The 20017-nt window shown below is 55.7% G+C and overlaps 1 protein-coding gene across 1 annotated transcript in view; it reads left to right on the top strand.

Moving 5' to 3' along the window:
* ATP11A (ATPase phospholipid transporting 11A) overlaps positions 1-20017 on the top strand; it is a gene marked incomplete at both ends in the record, with an annotated part of 84473 nt that overhangs the window by 37817 nt on the left and 26639 nt on the right. Inside the window, 12 exons of the mRNA XM_082675351.1 lie at positions 32-139; positions 3098-3226; positions 5600-5703; positions 6178-6228; positions 8984-9048; positions 9716-9797; positions 11015-11165; positions 14320-14517; positions 15742-15915; positions 17111-17274; positions 18025-18096; positions 19112-19185. Of these exons, the coding sequence (XP_082531477.1) occupies positions 32-139; positions 3098-3226; positions 5600-5703; positions 6178-6228; positions 8984-9048; positions 9716-9797; positions 11015-11165; positions 14320-14517; positions 15742-15915; positions 17111-17274; positions 18025-18096; positions 19112-19185 (1372 nt within the window). The remainder of the gene's footprint in view (positions 1-31; positions 140-3097; positions 3227-5599; positions 5704-6177; positions 6229-8983; positions 9049-9715; positions 9798-11014; positions 11166-14319; positions 14518-15741; positions 15916-17110; positions 17275-18024; positions 18097-19111; positions 19186-20017) is intronic.

Genomic DNA, 20017 nt, shown 5'->3' with positions numbered 1-20017 from the left:
AGGGGCTCACGGCGTCTCTCCCCCACCGCAGGGCTACGAGGACTGGCTGCGCCACAAAGCCGACAGCGCCGTGAACCAGTGCCCCGTGCACTTCGTCCAGCACGGCCGGCTGGTGCGGAAGCAGAGCCGGAAGCTCAGGGTGAGTCCCCGCCCGCCGACCCCAGACGGCCCCCAGACGGCCGCAGACCTGTTACGATGAGAAAACAGCGCCACGGGGCTGTTTTCTTTGGCCAAACCTCCGTCTGAAATTGTTTCATTTATTGGATGCAGGCCCACCCTCTTCCCCAAGTACTGCTCACTTCGGGGAAGCTCCTACCACTATCTTTCTTTAACTTCTTACTTCTATGTATTTATTTTTAAAGCTTTAATCGACTTTATTTTTAGAGCAGGTTTAGGGTCACAGCAAATTGAGTTGGAAGGTCCAAAGCCTCCCCGTGTCTCCCCCGCGCCCGGTCCCCCATGCACAGCCTCTCGGCCGTCAGGCTCCCCCCAGGCCTGTTGTCTGAAGCGTATGACATGATAGTAACCAGTCCAGACAGGGAGAGCTCTAAACACCTGTAGAGAAGTTATTTTACAGTAAGGCAAAATCATATTAGTATGATCAGCTCTACTAGCTGGAAATTTTTGAAAATGGGGACAGAAACCTCCCTGAAAGCTGCATGTTAATTTCTTCTTTTTCAATATATTGTTGGTGTAATAATGCATCATTGTGTTTAAATTCAAGTTTAAATTATTTAAGTGGATTATTTTCAGGCCCGTGCTAGCCGTTTAGAAGCGCTTACACGTGTGCAGGTGATAAGTATGATTTTTACGGTTTGTCCCCGAGTCATGTCTCGCTGTGAGCCTGGGGGTGGAGCCTGGCCACCCTCCCCCGGATCCTCCTTGGGCTTGTCCTCCCCCTAGTCGCCGCCCCCCTCCCCCTCCCCTGCAGCCCCACCATCCCTCTGTCCGCCCCGGGGCTGCTTTCCTGGCCAGAAGTCCTGGCAGGGCCATCGGGAAGCTGCTGTGGGAGAGAGTCGCCAGCGCTCGTGCACAGGGACAGAAAGGTGGGCCTCCGCGTCTTTGAACCCGAGCCTCTGCTTCCGGGCACATCCCCAAGCCCTGGGAGGGGCAGCGGGTCAGCCTGGGGGTCAGTGGGTATCTCGGGCGGAGGACGGGGTTCGGGATGCCGGGACACTCCTGTTTCAGGTGTCATGAGCACGTGGTCCATCTTCGTTAACCTCATAATAGTTATTATATGTGTTCTATATTGGAGGTATTTTAAGTTTCTAAACCACATTTTCTTTGTTTTATAAATTTCACCGTCCAGGTGTTTCAGTAATTCCCCTCCATTAGCCTAGGTTGGCGACATTTTCCTAGTGGTCAAGGAGTCAGGAGGTGGGGAGCTGGGAGGACAGCCTCTCAGTATGGGAACAGCAGTGGGGACCCCCATGTATATATTAACAGGCTCTTTCGGACCCTAGGCTCCAAATACCGTTTCCTTTAACAACTACATTTCCTTTGCAAAGTCTTCTATACTTTTAATAAACATCTCTTCAAAAACAGACCGAAACAGTACCTGTCAGCAGAAAATTGAATTTTTAATGTATCGATCTCCTATGGGGAATGTCTGCCGTGTATCCAGCCTGTTTTACCCGAGAGGATTTTAATGGGGTCTGTGAGACAAGGAGGGAAAGCAAAGGCTGCTTGTGGCGAGAAAAGGAACCTTCAATTTGTCCACCTCCAGGATTTGTCCTCGCGTGGATGGTGTCACACAGTCTGTAACTTTCATGCAGCTGAATTCCCTTGGGACTCATCCAGGTTGGGCATCTGGACGCCTTCCTTTCGTTGCAGAGTCTGGGGGGTGTGTGGCCCAGGTGAAGGATGTTGATGTTTCTCCAGTTTGGGGCCGTTCAAATAAAGCTCTTGTGAACTTTTGTGTACAGGTTTTTGTATGAGTATAGTTTCCGTTTCTCTGGCATAAAAACTCAAAGAGTTCAGTTGCTGGGTTGTCATGAAATTACGGTAAAAGGAACGGCCAAACCATTTCCAGAGCGTCTGCACTGTTGTACCAGCAACGTGTGAGGGGCCCGTTTCGCGGCATCCCTGGCGGCGTCGGGTGTCTCGCCGTTTCTTCTCTCGGTCGTTCTGATTGTCGGTGCGGTTTAAGTGTGTGCTTCCCTAGAGGCTGGTGAGCATCTTACCGTGTGCTTATTTGCCATCAGGGCATCCTCTTCGTGAAACATGTGTTCATGGCCCTTACCCATTTCCTACGTGGATTATTGAGGGCTTTTACTGTTGAACGTTGGGAGTTCCTCTATTCTCGAGCCTGGTCCTCTGTCAGAAGTACCTTCATGGGGTATTTCGCAAAGCAGAAGTTGTTCATTTTGATGGAGTCCCATTTACTGATCTTTCCTTCTATGGCTGCTGCCTTTCGTGTCAAGGTCAAGAACTCTTTGCCAAGCCCTGGAGCCCAAAGGTTGTCTCCTGTTTTTTTTTCCCTGAAAGTTTTATAGTTTTATGTTTCAGATTTAACTTCCTGATCCATTTTGTGTTACTTTTTACGTCAGGTGTGAGGTTTAGGTGAGAGTCCCTTTTTTTGCCCAGGACTGACCAGGTGCTCGTCTGTTGGAAGGGCTGTCCCCCCTCCATCGAGTGGCTTTCGTACCTTTGTCCAAAGTCAGTTAAGCGTATTTTCGTGGGTCTGTTTCTGGGCTCTGGGCTGCGTCGCGATGGCCTGTGCCCGTCTTCTGTGGGGGCCACCGGGGACCACTCAGTGCTGATCACTGCGGCCACGTCACAGGCTTCATGCCCGCAGGGTGACCACCTACCTCATCTGCCTGCTTCGAATACAAATGGTGCAAATATTTCTATCATTGCAAAATAGAATATCGCAAACTATTCTGTCATAATGCACTGTGAAGATCCCAGGTCTAAGGCTGGGGCATTGACTCACAGGTCTCTCCTGGGTTTGAGCCAGATGTCCGGGCAGCGATGTTTCTCAGTCATATTAGCATCCACACGCCTTCCTGCAGGTAACACCGTGATGGTGTCTGTGGGAGCTGCTGCCTGGAGCCCGGCTTTCGGTTCACGGTGCTGCTGTCTGTCTGTCCCGCAGGTCGGGGACATCGTCATGGTCAAGGAGGACGAGACCTTCCCCTGTGACCTGATCTTCCTGTCCAGCAGCCGCGCGGATGGGACCTGCCACGTGACCACCGCCAGCCTGGACGGAGAGTCCAGCCACAAGGTAACGTGCCTGTCGTTTGTGCCCCGTCGGGACCCGTCGGGACCTCCGCATCCTCCCCCAGCTGTGCTCTTGTGGGCAGAAGCTGCACTGGGCATGAGGCTCTGTGTTCAGGGGAAAGCCAGGGACTGTTTTCCTCTCGTTTGCTTCTCCCTGTTTCCCACTTTCTTCCTTCCACCCTCAACCCCCCTAACGACCAGCCTCTCAGGTTAACAGAAGCAGCTCCACGTTCCTTATTTAGCTGCGTCGTTTAGCGTCGGTACCTAGTTAAGGATGGAAGGAAGAGATGGTTGGAATTTTGAAGTTTCCATTCTACTGGTCCAAGTTAGTGACTTGACTGGACTGGAATTGTGTGAAAAGTAAGTCGTGAGTCTAGATTTTGCCCGACTGTTACATCAATGAGTGTCTTTTTTTTTTTTTTTTTTTAATTTTTGATTGCATTGGGCCTTTGTTGCTGCGCGCGGGCTTTCTCTAGTTGCGGCGAGTGGGGGCTACTCTTCGTTGCGGTGCACAGGCTTCTCATTGTGGTGGCTTCTCTTGTTGCAGAGCACGGGCTCTAGGCGCGCAGGCTTCAGTAGTTGTGGTGCACGGGCTTAGTTGCTCTGCAGCATGTGGGATCTTGCCGGACCACGGCTCTAACCCGTGTCTCCTGCATTGGCAGGTGGATTCTTAACCACTGTGCCACTAGGGAAGCCCTATGAGTGTCTTTTTGTTAAAATATCTTAGTAAGGATTTTCTGAAATTATGATTCATTTCTTACGCTCAATATGGAATTCTGTACCAGCAGCTAGTGCTACAAAATTTTAATTAACAATCACAAAAGAAGAAACACATCGCTATTAATTTTAAGGATTTCATTGTTTTAAAAACCTGGAAGCTTCCAAGGAGTTTATGAAAGTGAGCCTTGCTCTGAGGCTCTGGCTCCGGAAGTGCAGCTCTAACAGTGCCTGAATGCCGCCCGTGGACACAGGCGATTCTATGCCGGAAAGCACCAAAGGATGCCCTAATCCTTTGTGGGTGACTTGGGGTGTCATCGTATGAAGCCCTATGGGGTTTCCCACGTTTACTCTCACATTTTCTATGTAACGAATCCCAGGAGGGGGGACCCTTCTGGCACAGTCAACTGTCAGGGAAAGCAGTTCTGGGCTGGAAAGCGCTGGGTGTCCAATGGCCGTTGGAGCTTGGGGTATCGTGTCCCGTCCTCCCCGGCCCCAGCGAGCCGTGCACACCCGGCTGCGGGCAGTGGGCTGCCCTCTGCACCCCGACCCACAAAGGGACATCACTGCCTAGACGCGTCCCTGGAGCAGACGCCACGAGCCTCCGGGTGCCTCACTGCTGTCAGGGTGAAGTTCAACAGCAGTCCCCCTGGTCCGGACGTGGCCCGTGTCCGCACCGGGGCTGCGCTTGGACCTCTCTGTGTTTGTGCTTGGGGGGGCCGGAGTCACCTGAGCCCTTCCCTTAAAAGCAGAGGTCACGCCTAGAGTTTTCACATCTGTAAGATGGGGGCACACCTGTGTCCCAGGGGCTCTTGTGAGGCTATAACTAGGAAATGTCCCAAACTGCCGGGCGCACAGGTGCCTCCACAACGTTGCAGGGATGCTGCGGTCACACCCCCTGTTGCTCTGAGTCCCTTCACGCTTTGCCCGACACTCATGGGAGACATGGAGGAGACTGCATCCCCTCCCCCCGCCCCTCCTTCCTGTCTCTTCCCAAGGCTGGTCCACCCATCTACGCTCCCTGGTGCTGTCTGGGCCCATCTTCTCAAAATGGGGTCCCAGACCCCAGCACCAGCATCACCTGGGATCAGGTTAGAAATGCGGTTCTCGGGCGCCACCCCAGACTCACGGCCTCAGAAACTCTGGGGGCGGGGCCTGGGGTCCGTGGCCCCCTTAGTTTGAGGAGCCCTGGGGTCAAGGCCAGGTGAGGATCCGTGCAGAAAGCTGTGCTCCCCGGACAGTGACAGGTGAGGGCCGCTTGCCATGCCTGCGACAGCTGTCTGTGAACCACATAAACAAAAAAGAATATTTTAGGTCCCCAATTTGTTTCCTCATTCAGAGCCACCACTCTGACAGATGAATCCAAGTGTCCAGTTTTGAAGAAGCATTCTGTTAGTTGAGGACACTGGGTAAGAATGGAAGAATTTTCTGGCACCTAATAGGTACAGGAATCCCGGTGGTACCTACAGTTCTGTAACCTTGTTACATTTGCAAACTCTTTATTATATACCCTGTCTCGTATGGTAACCAGGCTTTGTAACCAGACTTATTTATATGCCTAAAAAATTAAACATTGGTGCTGCCCTAGGACGGGAGGCCCCCGCCGCTGGGTTTGTCTTGATCATTTTGGCTGTGAATTCCATTTCTTGTCAATCTGCAGACCCATTACGCAGTTCAAGACACAAAGGGGTTTCATACGGAGGAAGATATAGATTCTCTCCACGCCACCATCGAGTGTGAGCGACCGCAGCCCGACCTCTACAAGTGAGCCGGCCTCCTCCCCGGGGTCCTCCCTGCTGTCCGTGCCCATGGCCCAGTCGCGCGGGGGTTTGGAATGAGATTGCAAATCACTGCTGAAAAATTAGGACCTGGTCAAACTTACATTACTTCTGTATTTTCATAGTCCAGCAACATTCCAATCCATAAATCTTAATACAAATATTTGAAAAGGCTTAATGGGACTACCTTTGTCGAAGAAAAATGAATTTTCTGTGTTTTGAGGAAGTGACTCTAAGGGAAATCATTTAAGTCATGAGCTAAATAGAACAATTAAAAAGTGGGAGGAGGGGGGAGGAGTGGTTTAGCCTCACACCCCTGTGTTTCCAGTACAGAATCCCAGTCCTTCTTAGAAGCGGGTCAGGGGTGAGGAGGGGGGTTCCCCAGAGCCGGGGTCTCGGGTCCTGCCCCCCTCCCCGGTCCCCTGTTGCCCTGGCAGTGACCTGACTCTCCTGTCCCCAGGTTCGTCGGCCGCATAAATGTTTACAGCGATCTGAATGACCCCGTGGTGAGGTGAGGATTCCTGCTTCTTCTAAACACTTGGCGATTTCCTCTCTATCGTTCAATTAAACGTGGATTCTTTTCCTGATGAGAGTTTTTCATCGTTGCTGTCCTGCTGGGTTTGAGGGGGGAATTCTGCGTGACCAGAGGTCCGGGTTCCGCTCCACTTGCTGGTTTCTCTTGTGTACACGCGTCTGGACGCGTTAACAGACGAACGCCCCCGTGGAGCACGTTCTCCCATGACTCTGCCGAGGGTCTTCTCACAGCCGGGAAGGGTGGGAGCTGGTCCAGCAGGCGAAGGGGAAGGCGCGTTTCCCCAATAGAGACGCTTTCATAGCTGAGCAGACCGTGCGTCTTCGGCCAGGACGTTGAAAGGTTTCTGACTTGGGGGCCACTTCACTGGGCTGCGTGAATCTGCCCAGACTCACCACTGGGACACAGCCTCAGTCTTAGACGTTGGGGGATGTGTCTCCCAAGGGCTTGTGCGGGCTCACGTCCCCCGGGGACGGGGGAATCTGCTTCAGGGATGGGCAGTGGCCAGCGCACAGGTGGGTGTCCACACCTGCTTCATCAGTGGCCTCACCCCGGGCCGCTGGCGGCAGGGAGCTGACTCAGCCCTGAGGTCGTGGCGCCCAGACGAGCCGGCCCTGCTCACTGCAGCTGTGGCCTGTGCTGCCTCACTTCCCGGGCCTTGGACGTTTTACCTGCACGTGGCCTGGGGTCTACGCTGAGGGAACTTGGCTTTCAGTAGGTTTTGACAGCGCTCTCCTTCTTCACAAATCCCGCTGGTTAGAGAAATTATTTTTCTTCCGAGTTCAGCAGTCACTAGATTCTCTGTGTCCTGGCATTGCCTCGTGTATTAAGGAAGATACTGGGCCAGAAGTAGGAAAAAACACTCAGTGGGAAACTACTGCAAAGTAAATCGTCATGGGGTTTATGTCCTTGAAAGGCTCCAGAAATTACTCGCTTTAAGGAGACAGTTGGCACCCCCCTTAGCACATTTTTATCACCGTTCTTCATCAGCAGGTTAGCAGTTGCTTTCCAGAATCTGTGGAGGCATTGCCTGCTCGTTCTTAAATACCTGTTGTTCTAAAGGTAGATGCCTGGTTACCTTGGAGAAATAATGTGGATTTCTGTGTCTTGCGAGGGTTAGTTTGAGTCTGAACAAGAGTGAAAATATTTAGGCGGATCCGTATTGCCAGCGGGTGAGGCGGAAAAGCGGCCGCCGCAGGCTTTCCTCGTTTGGTATTTGGACGGAGCTGAAGGCTGAGCCCTTTGGGAAGATAATTACCAATATATTTTGTACTTTGATACGAGTTTTACTTTAGCTTTTTAAGTGTCCATGTGATTCAGCAGACTTTTAATATTTGGGTATTTAGAGACGTTCATAAACTCGTGGTGTGGACAGCTGTGAGTTATATATCGAAGCTCTCAGTCTTTTTGTAGTGATGTTTCTTCATCCTCCTGTCCAAACTAGAAGTGAAGTACTTTTTGAAGTAAATTATTTTTAGACTCCCCAGAGACACTTCATAAAAGGGCCATTTATTTCCATAAACACCTTGGACATGTCCTAAGTGCTTGCTAACAGAGGCTGACAGTACTTGTAACACAAGCAGACAGCACGTGTGCAGCCGGGCGCCTGTCCCGCGTGGCTGTGAGGCTGGGGGACGCACCCTGAGGCCATGGGACAGCCCTGGGTAGGCCCGTCGGTCGGGGCGGGGGGGGGGGCCCTGCCCACGCACCCTGCTGGGCAGCCCTCCTTTCTCATCTCCAGCCTGATGTGGTCCTGAGCTGGGTCAGCTAAGTATGCTGAACACATTTAAGCTTACCACGTTCAGTGGCTTCTCAGCCTTCCGCGGTAGAGGGAAATTAAATGCCGGCAAAGTGAAAAGCAGGCGTTAGCAAACCGTTCCCTTTACCCCAAATCAACGCTTTCCCTTTACCCTCCGGAGAAAATCGGGAGAATATTGTAAATGGCAAAATTAGTGCATCTGGATTCTGCCTATTTCCCTTCTACTCTTGGGAAACGAGAAGAAATTATCTCTCGGTCAACAAAGGGACCGCGCGTCCACGATCCCCTGCAGGCAGAGCGTCTGTCTGCGGCTCCCTGTCGCGTCCAGAGGGCTTGTTTTTGCACGAATGGTTCTCAATGCCTCGGTCGCTGCGTGGGCCCCGGGATCGCCCCAGACTCCCAGGCCACCCGCATTCAGGGGCCCTCGGGGCTCGGCTGCAGTGCTTGTAATGCCACCCAGGGCCTCACAGCCTTCTCCCCTGAGGGCGCGACTGTGTTGTGTGCGTGAAACCCCCGAGGGTGCGGTAGAAACAGCTGAGTGAGGCGCAGGCACCGCTCGGGGTCCCCGGTGCCTCAGGCCTCAGACCTGAAGCCTGTTAGGAGCGGGTTTCCGGGTTGGTCCCTCGAGTGGCGCTTCTGACGAGTGCCCAGGGGCTGCCCCAGCACCCTCGCTGTCGCCAGGGGAGCGCGTTTAAAGCCTTGGGGTGCGGCCCCGCGGGGCTGGGGCAGGGCCGGGGCCCTGGAGGGGCTGACTCTTCCGGGATCTCCCAGCAGACAGGTTCTTCCCGCCCCCCAGGGAAAGAGCAGGCGCTTTACATGGGCCCGGCTAGCTTTCCTAGTCCGAGCGCAAGCAGATCTTCACGGAGACGGTCTCCTCTCAGAGCGAAGCGTGTGGAGCCGTGAGCGGCTCCTGCGTCCTGTCGTGCCGACCTGCTTTCTCCATTGCCCTGTCTCTGGTCGTCCTTGTCTTTGCAGGCCGTTAGGATCGGAAAACTTGCTTCTTAGAGGAGCCACGCTAAAGAACACCGAGAAAATCTTCGGTAAGTGTTTTAATTAGTGAATTATTAATGATAGCTTCTGAAACCAAGGACCCGTTAAGCAGTTGAAATCCATAGATTTAACTGTGGATGAAAGCGGACCATAAAAGCGTCTCTGTGTGCTTTGAGGGGCTGTGGATTTACGGCCGCGGCAATTTTCCTCCCTAAGAAAACCAGTCGCCGCGTATAACCGCAGTCCACAGAGCCGTGACACCCGAGAGTGTTGCTTGCAAATTAAGTGCCTGTAGTTTTTGACTCAGACGTGAACTTATATCTATGAAAGGATTCACACAGTGTAGTTCTGCAAGAAATTTCCTTTAATGGCTGTATTTCTTTGCTAGTATTTCCCACTTCTGGTGGGTTACTTTTTATGTTTTAACTGAAACAACTTATAAATATACAAATGTGTCCCGTTGTTGGAAAACTCAATACATTAAAATCTGAACCTAAACAACAAAGGGCGGATTGCTCTTTATGCAGGAAAAGAAAAGCATTCCTTTGGTCTGAAGAATGCTGTGTGACTTTTTATGAACAGCTAGCTTGCCTAGAAGAATTTAAAATATGACCCGTTTTGTCCAGAATTTCATTTTTATCGTAGCTGTGCATACTTCACGATGTAGAGCAGGACACCGTTGTGGTGTTGTTCTAACATCCGCTCTGTACTTTATAGGTGTTGCTGTTTACACGGGCATGGAAACCAAGATGGCGCTGAATTATCAGTCGAAATCCCAGAAGCGATCTGCTGTCGAAAAGTAAGCTGATTGCCCCGTGGTTCGAAACGTGTAAAAACTCATCCGTGGCTTCCCACTGTCGCAAACCCCCGCAGATGGGGAACCATTTTCCTCTTAGTCTTACTAGCAACTCCTTCATGGGATCTGATGGACAGTCAAGCGGGTTATTTAGACCTTAGATTGACAGCGTTACTTTGTGGAGACGTAAGTGGCCACGCACCCTCAGCCACGTCTGCAGGCTCCCGCCCGCGCGTGGACACCTGGAGTTCCGGGTCAAGGTCCGTTGTGGGTGCCCAGCATCTCCTCCCACCATTTCATGAAAAAGTGAAAGTTCAGTCACTTTTCTGATACGGGTTCAGTGAGGAAAGCATTAGCAGAGGGAACAGTCTTCTTTTCATTAAATGGTAAAATCCTGATAATGTCAAGGACACAGTTGAATTTGTAAGAAAACATGGCCCAGAATGATGTCTTCTTTGCCTCTCGCTAAAGTGTGTCCTTAACTTGAAGCGTACAACTGAGTGTCCTCGTGTAGCGTAATGAAGCGCTCCGGGCTCCTGGGTGATCTGTGGGGAGACTGTTGAGGCATCGTCTGTCTGCTCCTGGCAAGTCGACCTTGAAATGTGATCCTGGGTCTCTGTCCATCTGTGGCTGCATCAGATATGAACTTGGACAGTTGGTTCTTACTAAAGAAGAATGCTTAGTTTCCAGATGTCTGCACTGACAAATTGGTTTCAGAAATAGATATTGGAAAACCAAACCTTCTTCATAAGCTCCTAAGATACCGGCTAAGGATTCAGCACTTTTCCTGTGCGGAGGGCACTCGCTCCCTCCCTCCCTCCCCCCTTCCTTCGTGGTGATAATCTCCAAGTTTGGAACTCACTGGCTGGTGCTCCATGGTAGAAGAAATTGATTTCTGGGTGTTCTTTGAATTAAGAGTCCTAGACCATGCAGAAGCCCTGTGAGCCAGGCTGTGCCCTCCTGTCTGTAGGCGTTCCCTGCCCTCAGCACTTTCCCAGGTGGCCGCAGGACACACGCCAGTGCCCACGGCGTGTGCTCGGATGTAGACGGGTTCGCATTTTCACTTTTACCCTGACAGTTCGTCGGGGCGGGGGCGTCCTGTTGTGCCGTTGCTGTCTGTTCACAACATGTTCATGCTGACGTTTGTGAGAAAGGCGACGCCCAGCTCAGGATTCCTCGGGGAGCGGGAGCTCAGTCACCCCCGCTGTCTTGTGTTTCAGATCAATGAATGTATTCCTCATCGTGTACCTCTGCATCCTCATCAGCAAAGCGCTCATTAATACCGTCATGAAGTACGTGTGGCAGAGCGAGCCGTTCCGAGATGAGCCGTGGTACAACCAGAAGACAGAGGCAGAAAGACAGAGGAACCTGGTATGGAAAGGGACTCCGCAGGCTGTCGCTATGGAAACGCGGGGAGACCGGATGAGGTCTAGGCTGATGAAATCTTTGTAGCAGACGCCGCGCTCATTGATAGTGAAGGTTGTCGGCTGCCTGCCCCCGCCCCGGCCCTGCGGCTGTAGACACTGGTTGAGCCTCCTTCTTTGGGTATTTGAATAGTCGAGTCTGAAAAGGTATCGGCTTCCATCCTAGATTCATAAGGACACACCCTGAACACCTAAGACTCAGCGCGGTGACCTGTATTATAAGGGGGGCTGAATAGCTGCTATTGGTGAGATACACGGTCCCTAATTAGGTAATAGATGGATAAAAGGAGCGTCTCGATGACGATGGGAAATTACAATAAGAATTGGCTTCATTTTTACGTACTCCTATTTATCAAAAATGTTTTCCCCCAAACCAGTGAGTTAATTTGATGACATGTCCTCTGCTTAAAGCAGTGCAGTCTCCTGCTGGGCCTACTGCGTCCACCTGAGCGGTGTGCAAATCCAGACCTGGATCCGCTCAGCTCAGAGCAGGGCCGTGTGCAGGTTCCAGCCTGGCCCCCACTTCCTTCCTGTGTTCAGTCCGGCCTCCCATGAGACAAATGGCTCAGAATAAGGATAAAACTATACAGAAGCACCCTTTGTACAGACCCCTAAATTCGGTCGTTTATCAGACTCTCGAGGGAAACTTGCAGTAATCACAGTATACAGCGTCCTGCGGGCTCTCAGCTGGAGACCCACCCCCGCTCCCCGCTGCCTCTGAGTGTGACTCACACCCCCCGCCACGCCCCCCACCCCCCAGCAGCGCCGATGTCGGGCAGCTCCTGTCCCAGGCCTGCCACGGTGCTAAAGTCGGGTGCGGGAGACAAAGCTGACGGCCCCCACTGCCCCAGTGGCCTTTACCTTTGGGTTTGAAGCACTTGGTTTAGAAACAGCACTTGTTAAGCTGTGCCTGACTGACTGAGGTTTGAGCCGTCGTGATGCTGGCGGGCGGCGGGGTCACACGCCTTCTCTAGCTCCTCAGAGCCTTCACTGACTGACTGTGAGGTTTGAGCCGTGTGATGCTGCGGGCGGCAGGGGGGATCACACTTTGAGCCGTGTGATGCTGGCGGGCGGCAGGGGGGATCACACTTTGAGCCGTGTGATGCTGCGGGCGGCGGGGGGGATCACACTGAGCCGTGTGATGCTGGCGGGCGGCGGGGTCACACGCCTTCTCTAGCTCCTCAGAGCCTTCACGGACTGACTGTGAGGTTTGAGCCGTGTGATGCTGCGGGCGGCGGGGGGGATCACACTGAGCCGTCGTGATGCTGGCGGGCGGCGGGGTCACACGCCTTCTCTAGCTCCTCAGAGCCTTCACGGACTGACTGTGAGGTTTGAGCCGTGTGATGCTGCGGGCGGCAGGGGGGATCACACTGAGCCGTCGTGATGCTGGCGGGCGGCAGGGGGGAATCACACTTTGAGCCGTCGTGATGCTGGCGGGCGGCGGGGTCACACGCCTTCTCTAGCTCCTCAGAGCCTTCACGGACTGACTCTGAGGTTTGAGCCGTGTGATGCTGGCGGGCGGCGGGGGGGATCACACTTTGAGCCGTGTGATGCTGGCGGGCGGCGGGGGGGATCACACTTTGAGCCGTGTGATGCTGCGGGCGGCAGGGGGGATCACACTGAGCCGTGTGATGCTGGCGGGCGGCGGGGGGGATCACACTGAGCCGTGTGATGCTGGCGGGCGGCAGGGGGGATCACACTTTGAGCCGTCGTGATGCTGCGGGCGGCAGGGGGGATCACACTTTGAGCCGTCGTGATGCTGGCGGGCGGCGGGGTCACACGCCTTCTCTAGCTCCTCAGAGCCTTCACGGACTGACTGTGAGGTTTGAGCCGTGTGATGCTGGCGGGCGGCAGGGGGGATCACACTTTGAGCCGTCGTGATGCTGGCGGGCGGCGGGGGGGATCACACTTTGAGCCGTCGTGATGCTGCGGGCAGCAGGGGGGATCACACTTTGAGCCGTGTGATGCTGCGGGCGGCAGGGGGGATCACACTTTGAGCCGTGTGATGCTGGCGGGCGGCAGGGGGGATCACACTTTGAGCCGTGTGATGCTGGCGGGCGGCGGGGGGGATCACACTTTGAGCCGTCGTGATGCTGCGGGCGGCAGGGGGGATCACACTTTGAGCCGTCGTGATGCTGGCGGGCGGCGGGGTCACACGCCTTCTCTAGCTCCTCAGAGCCTTCACGGACTGACTCTGAGGTTTGAGCCGTGTGATGCTGGCGGGCGGCGGGGGGGATCACACTTTGAGCCGTGTGATGCTGGCGGGCGGCGGGGGGGATCACACTTTGAGCCGTGTGATGCTGCGGGCGGCAGGGGGGATCACACTGAGCCGTGTGATGCTGGCGGGCGGCGGGGGGGATCACACTGAGCCGTGTGATGCTGGCGGGCGGCGGGGGGGATCACACTGAGCCGTGTGATGCTGGCGGGCGGCAGGGGGGATCACACTTTGAGCCGTGTGATGCTGCGGGCGGCAGGGGGGATCACACTTTGAGCCGTGTGATGCTGGCGGGCGGCGGGGGGGATCACACTTTGAGCCGTGTGATGCTGCGGGCGGCAGGGGGGATCACACTGAGCCGTGTGATGCTGCGGGCGGCGGGGGGGATCACACTGAGCCGTCGTGATGCTGCGGGCGGCGGGGTCACACGCCTTCTCTAGCTCCTCAGAGCCTTCACGGACTGACTCTGAGGTTTGAGCCGTGTGATGCTGGCGGGCGGCGGGGGGGATCACACTGAGCCGTCGTGATGCTGCGGGCGGCGGGGGGGATCACACTTTGAGCCGTGTGATGCTGCGGGCGGCAGGGGGGATCACACTGAGCCGTGTGATGCTGCGGGCGGCGGGGGGGATCACACTTTGAGCCGTCGTGATGCTGGCGGGCGGCGGGGTCACACGCCTTCTCTAGCTCCTCAGAGCCTTCACGGACTGACTGTGAGGTTTGAGCCGTGTGATGCTGCGGGCGGCGGGGGGGATCACACTTTGAGCCGTCGTGATGCTGCGGGCGGCGGGGGGGATCACACTTTGAGCCGTGTGATGCTGCGGGCGGCGGGGGGGATCACACTGAGCCGTGTGATGCTGCGGGCGGCGGGGTCACACGCCTTCTCTAGCTCCTCAGAGCCTTCACGGACTTCCTCGCCTTCATGGTCCTCTTCAACTACATCATCCCCGTGTCCATGTACGTCACCGTGGAGATGCAGAAGTTCCTCGGCTCCTACTTCATCACCTGGGACGAAGAAATGTTTGACGAGGAAACGGGTGAAGGGCCTCTGGTTAACACCTCGGATTTAAACGAAGAGCTAGGACAGGTCAGGTCTCCTGAATTGTCTTCTCTCACTGGCTGGCCGTTGAGCCCCTCTCTTTTATGTCCCCAGGTTTCTAGAAGCTACGTGATTCTTATCACGCAGGCAGGTCATCAGGATGGTCAGATGGGAACGTTTCCATTTCAGCTCGTGCACAGAGGGCGGCAAAGTGGCTTTTTAACTTTATGTGACAGTGCGGGGTGCTCTGGGTTTACGAGTTGTGCAGACTCATCACATTAACTCACTGCCATAAGCTCATCGTGGCCTTTCTAAGTGGTGCTGATTCTGGGTTTCAAGGGAGAGTTAGCAGCGAGCCTGCTCACAGGGGCTGCCCTCGGCTGTCCCGTCCCATCTCCTCGGTCCTCACGGCCCCGGTCATCATCGTCAGGGTGGGCAGAGTGAGACCTGAGTTTCAGTCTCGCGGTGTAGAGTTCAGAACCCCTCCACTGCACCCCTGCTCCAGGCTGACAGCTCGCGGCCTGGGCTCTGCACTGGCAGCTCTTGACCTGTAAAGTGGGCGTAGTAACAGGTACCCGCCCTGCAGCGTGTCCCGCGGACGGAACATGCGGGTGGGAGCCCGCGAGCAGGAGCCCAGCGGGATGGGTGGAGCGGGGACTCGCCGGGACCCTCCACCCCCTCCCGGGCCCGCGGATCTCTGATAGCCGACGGTGGGGGCTCAGGGGGGACCCGTGTTCCCCACAGCTCATGAGGTTCCCCACAGCCCACAGGGTCCGGGATCCCCACCTTCTTTCAGTTCATCGAGATCCAGGGTTTAAAACTCCGTGTAGTTTTCACACTTGCCACAGTTTTCTATCAGAGATTTTGGTCCCTTGACTTGTTTGAATTCTGTCATCTTCCAACCCTTAAGCAATGCTGCAGGCTTGGACCTCCCAGGCCTTATGGGATAAGCTCATCCCACCCGTACCCTTGATTTTTTGGTCAGATCGGATCCAAGACCAAGCCCCCAACCCCTGCCGCGTCTCTGTCTTTCTATGAGATGGAAGGAGAAAAGTGTAGAAAGTCCCCCCTCGGCCCCCGGAGCCAGGCTGTGTCCAGATGCTCGCATGCACGGAGCTTCGGGCGGGGACGGCCAGTGTGCTCACCGTCCGGCCGGGGAGGCAGCGGGATTGGGTGAAAGCCTTGGAAATCGCTTCGTTCGGACGAGGCTGCCTTGGGGGGGGTCCGAGGGCCCTCGAGGGGCAGCAGCTCCCAGCTGAGTCATGTCCACAGGTGGAGTACGTGTTCACGGACAAGACGGGCACCCTCACCGAGAACAACATGGAGTTCAAGGAGTGCTGTGTGGAGGGCCACGTGTATGTGCCGCACGCCGTCTGCAACGGACAGGTGCTCCCCGCCGCCGCTGCCATCGACATGATTGACGCCTCCCCGGGCGCCGGCGGGCGGGTAGGTGGCTGTACTCCTGGCCGTGCGTCCTGCTGCCACCTGGCCACGGGCGGGTCACGCGAGGGACCAGGGGCACCTCCTGTCCTGGGGTCCAGGACAGATGCTGCCCTCCGGCGACTCGGGGGGGCAAGAACTGTGAGTGTCCCCATCTGCACAGGCGTCCCCAGGTGCATCTGGCCGTCACATCAGGGTTGGGGCAGCTATCTTCACGTGGCCAGGTGGGGAAACCGTGGGCTGAGACTAGAGGGCCCTGCAGACCATGAGTGCTCACACACGGACACACAGACACACACTCGCACACAGACACGGGCACACACACACACAGACACGGGCACACACGTGCTCACAGACACACAGACACAGGCACACACGTGCTCACAGACACACAGACACGGGCACACACATGCTCACAGACACACACATCTGCACAGAGACACATGGACACACACCTGCACACACACAAGGCACACACGTGCTCAGACGCAGACACACACCTGCACACAGCCACAAGGCACACACGTGCTCACACATACATACACGCTCACACATGGACACGGACACACACCTGCGCGCACACACACACACACACACACGCACACACGCACACACTGGCTCTGTGGCTCCAGGAGGGCCGTGACCCTCGGCGGCAGTCGCCCAGGAGACCGTTCCGGAAGCTTTGGTGGCCTGCATGGAGCCCCAGGGGACTGAGGGGGCCTGAGTCAGCTCTGCTTCAGCGGCCTCTTGGGAGCCGGTGCGCGCGTGCCTCTGGTGGTGCAGAAACGGCCTCTTCATCCCCGAGCCTCGGGGGAGGGCCTGGTGGTCTGTGGCCTTGCGGGGCGTCGCACCTGCCTCAGCTGCCCACCTGGCCTGCGCGAGGCCAGCCCAGCCCTTCTTGGCCCCCTCAGTTTCGGTCACACCCCAGGGCGCGGGACGGCTTCCGGGAACCCGGGGATCGCAGGCCCGTCTCTTCTTGTGGCCTTGAACCCACGGCCTCCCTGAGGTCCGTGTCCGTTTTCGTCTGGACCGCGAGAGCGGAGGAAAGGCAGCCGGACTCCGCTGCCACCGCCAGAGGTGGAACTAAGACTCCCTGACCCCCAGGGCTGCAGGCCCGGCGCTGTTGTTTACCGTCCTCTGTTTGGTCTCCTTGTTTTGAGTGGGTGCGCCATGGAGTTGTGGGTTTGTGCTGCATTTGTAGGAGAGGGAAGAGCTGTTTTTCCGGGCCGTCTGTCTGTGCCACACCATCCAGGTGAAGGACGACGACGAGGTGGACGGGCCCAGGAAGTCGCCGGATTCAGGGAAGCGCTGCGCGTACATCTCGTCCTCGCCTGACGAGGTGGCTCTGGTCGAAGGCATCCAGAGGTGCGTCTCTGGTCCCTGATGCGAGGGCGGTGCGGGACCTCTCCACCCCGACATTCAGTCATAGAGATCACCCTCCAAGCAGCCTCTCCTTCAGCCTGCCAGCTCCTGCCGGGTCAGCGGGACCCTGTCCCCATGGTCCCATAGTGTCTTCCTAATACGATTAGGGCTGTTGCCGTGTTCGTGTATGTCTCCCCCTCCACGTCCTGGAAGCTCCTTGAGTCCAGAAGCCAGGCCCGTTTGCTCTTTCCCTTCCCAGCCTGGGCCCACATGGGCAGAGCCCTCACACGTGCTGGTGCAGGAGGGGGCGTTACAGATGAAGTGGCCCGTGGCCCGTTGGTTGAACGGGGCTCTAGTTTCCTCATCAGTAAAGTGGAGCGTCTGTCTGAGATTGATGGGCTCCCAGAGTCCTTCCAATTCTGACATGGTACCAACCTGTAAGCAGCCCCACTGATCAGTAGAGACAGGGACCAATCCTCAGACCTGCTGCCGTCCATACCCTCCAGTAAGAAGGCAGCTAATTGCGTGTGGTGCGCCAGATGGTCGGGTAAGTCGACATTCCCTGGGCTCTTGGAGAACGTTCTGAGACAGTGCTATAATTTCCCGACTTTACAATGCAGTTTACAGCCTCTTTTTCTGGAAGCATTTCTTTTTCGAAAGGAGAGCTTTCCCAAAGTGTAAAATGGAAAACATGCTACGAAAGAGGGCCATCCGGGTCCACATGAACTCCCAGCTGTGTCTTCTCCTCTGCAGGTTGGGCTTCACGTACCTGAGGCTGAAGGAGAATTACATGGAGCTCCGGAACAGGGACAATGACATCGAGAGGTGAGACCTGCCTGGTTGGGACGGCAGACAGGGTCGTCTTTACAGAGCTCCTTCACTGGAGAAAATACCAAGTTCTCCGCACTCCTTCCATAACTCGTTCTCCCTCTTCTCAGTAACAACACCAAGAATGTCACCGAAACGCCTGGAGAAGCTGGGTGGTGGTGTGCCCTCAGACAGGCTGGGGTTAAGCCACACATTGTCAGTTTTACTGCAGGAGTTGACAAAGCTTCTAGTACGTTCTGACACCCCCAAGGCCGAGCTCTGACTCCCCACGAGAGGGCCAACGTAAGCCCTTCCCCCGGAAGTGGCCCTGGAATCCTGTGTTCTCAGAGCAGGTCCCCAGGCCGTGGAGCTCGGGGTCCTATAGAAACACTGAGCGGTAGCCTTGGAGGGACCAGATGGACGGGGGATGTTTCACTTTCCATATCGACTCTTGGGGACCATCTAGTCTAAAACTGCTTTGATTTTGATTCAGAGGATGGGGCCATCCACCTCTCCTTGCTAAATAAACATCAATGGGCAGTTATGGGTACGGCTCACGTGGTAAATAATGTGAGATTTGGTGGTGATGGTCTCAAAAGAGCTGGATTTTACATTTTTGCTCCTAAGAACAATAAACTCCCAGGCTGCGGAGGTGTGAGCCCCTTGACTCCAGAACGGCTGCTGGGCCCTAGGCCCGCCAGGTCAGCTGGGGCTCCTCCCGCAAGCGCTCGGGGCCTCTGGGCGCCATGGGGTCACCCCTGGGAGGGCAGTGACGTTGCTGTCCGGCTTCTGGTTTCCAGCTGGAAAGGCAAGTGAGCGCCCCTGAGACCGTAACCGCCGCTCGGTGCTCCGGGCCCCCCGGGAGCCAGCTTGTGGGCCAGCGGGGCCGGCGCAGCCTCACAGCCACCTAGGCTGACACCCCCCTTGCTCTTTAGGGATCGTGAAGCACGCAGGGGTGGGCCGGTAGTCACCCCGATGTAGCGAGACGTGGAGCCGGATGACAGTAAAAGCAGTGCTTCAACCTCTTTTCCAGGTTCGAACTGCTGGAGATTTTGAGCTTTGACTCAGTAAGAAGGAGGATGAGTGTGATTGTCAAATCTGCTGCAGGTAGGGATTCCCTTCCCTTTGGTTTCTTAAATGATGCAGTGTGACTGTGTTTCACTCTGATGCCTCAATTCTGTGGGAGCTTTAAGGATGTAACTGTTTACTCTCTTTGTTTACAGCATGGATGAACCACCACTAACCCCTCAACCTCACGCCCCGTTTGTCCCCGAGCATCTTCAGCTGAGGTTGTCACCTTTGGTTTTCCCCCCCGAGGGAAAGTCCTGTGACTCATCCCCGGGGCTCTGAACTCCCCTCAGTTTACGCACACTGTGCAGCCTGTCTCCTGGGTCCCCACCTGCAGGCCCCGCCCAGGCGTCTGCGACCCCATCCTTCTCGAGCCCTCGTGTGCTCGCTGTCTCTGCCGGGCCTCCTGGGCTCGGGTCCTTGATGGAAACAGGCAGCCGCCCCTCCAGCTCTTCTCATGGAGGCCCTGAGCTGCCTCCCAGCTTTCCTTCCCAGGCCGCCCCCTAGGGTACACCACCCGGGCTTTTCCACCTGGAGGCCCTCTACCTGGCAGGGCTTTTCCACCTGGAGGCCCTCTACCTGGCAGGGCTTTTCCACCTGGAGGCCCTGTTACTCATGTGCAGCTCTCCCAGGACATCTCCACGGCCACCTGTAGGAAGCCTTCCTGGTTTCCTCCTGCCCTTGCGGGGCTGCAGATGTCCTGAATGCAGAGCCACACTTACTCAGCAGTGTGCCCAGCACAGCGCTGCCGAGCGTTCGGTGAATGCTTCTGGGTTCAGTTTGCTAACGTGTTTGCAAGTGGCATCTTACCAAGAGACAAGGCATCTTACTCTTTCTCGTTTCTTAAAACGAGACCGCGCTAGGCTATGTT

This window comes from Grampus griseus (assembly GCF_964374135.1).
Source record: "Grampus griseus genome assembly, chromosome: 18".
NCBI classification, from domain to species: Eukaryota; Metazoa; Chordata; class Mammalia; order Artiodactyla; family Delphinidae; genus Grampus; species Grampus griseus.
This window is presented reverse-complemented; position numbering and strand designations above follow the sequence as displayed.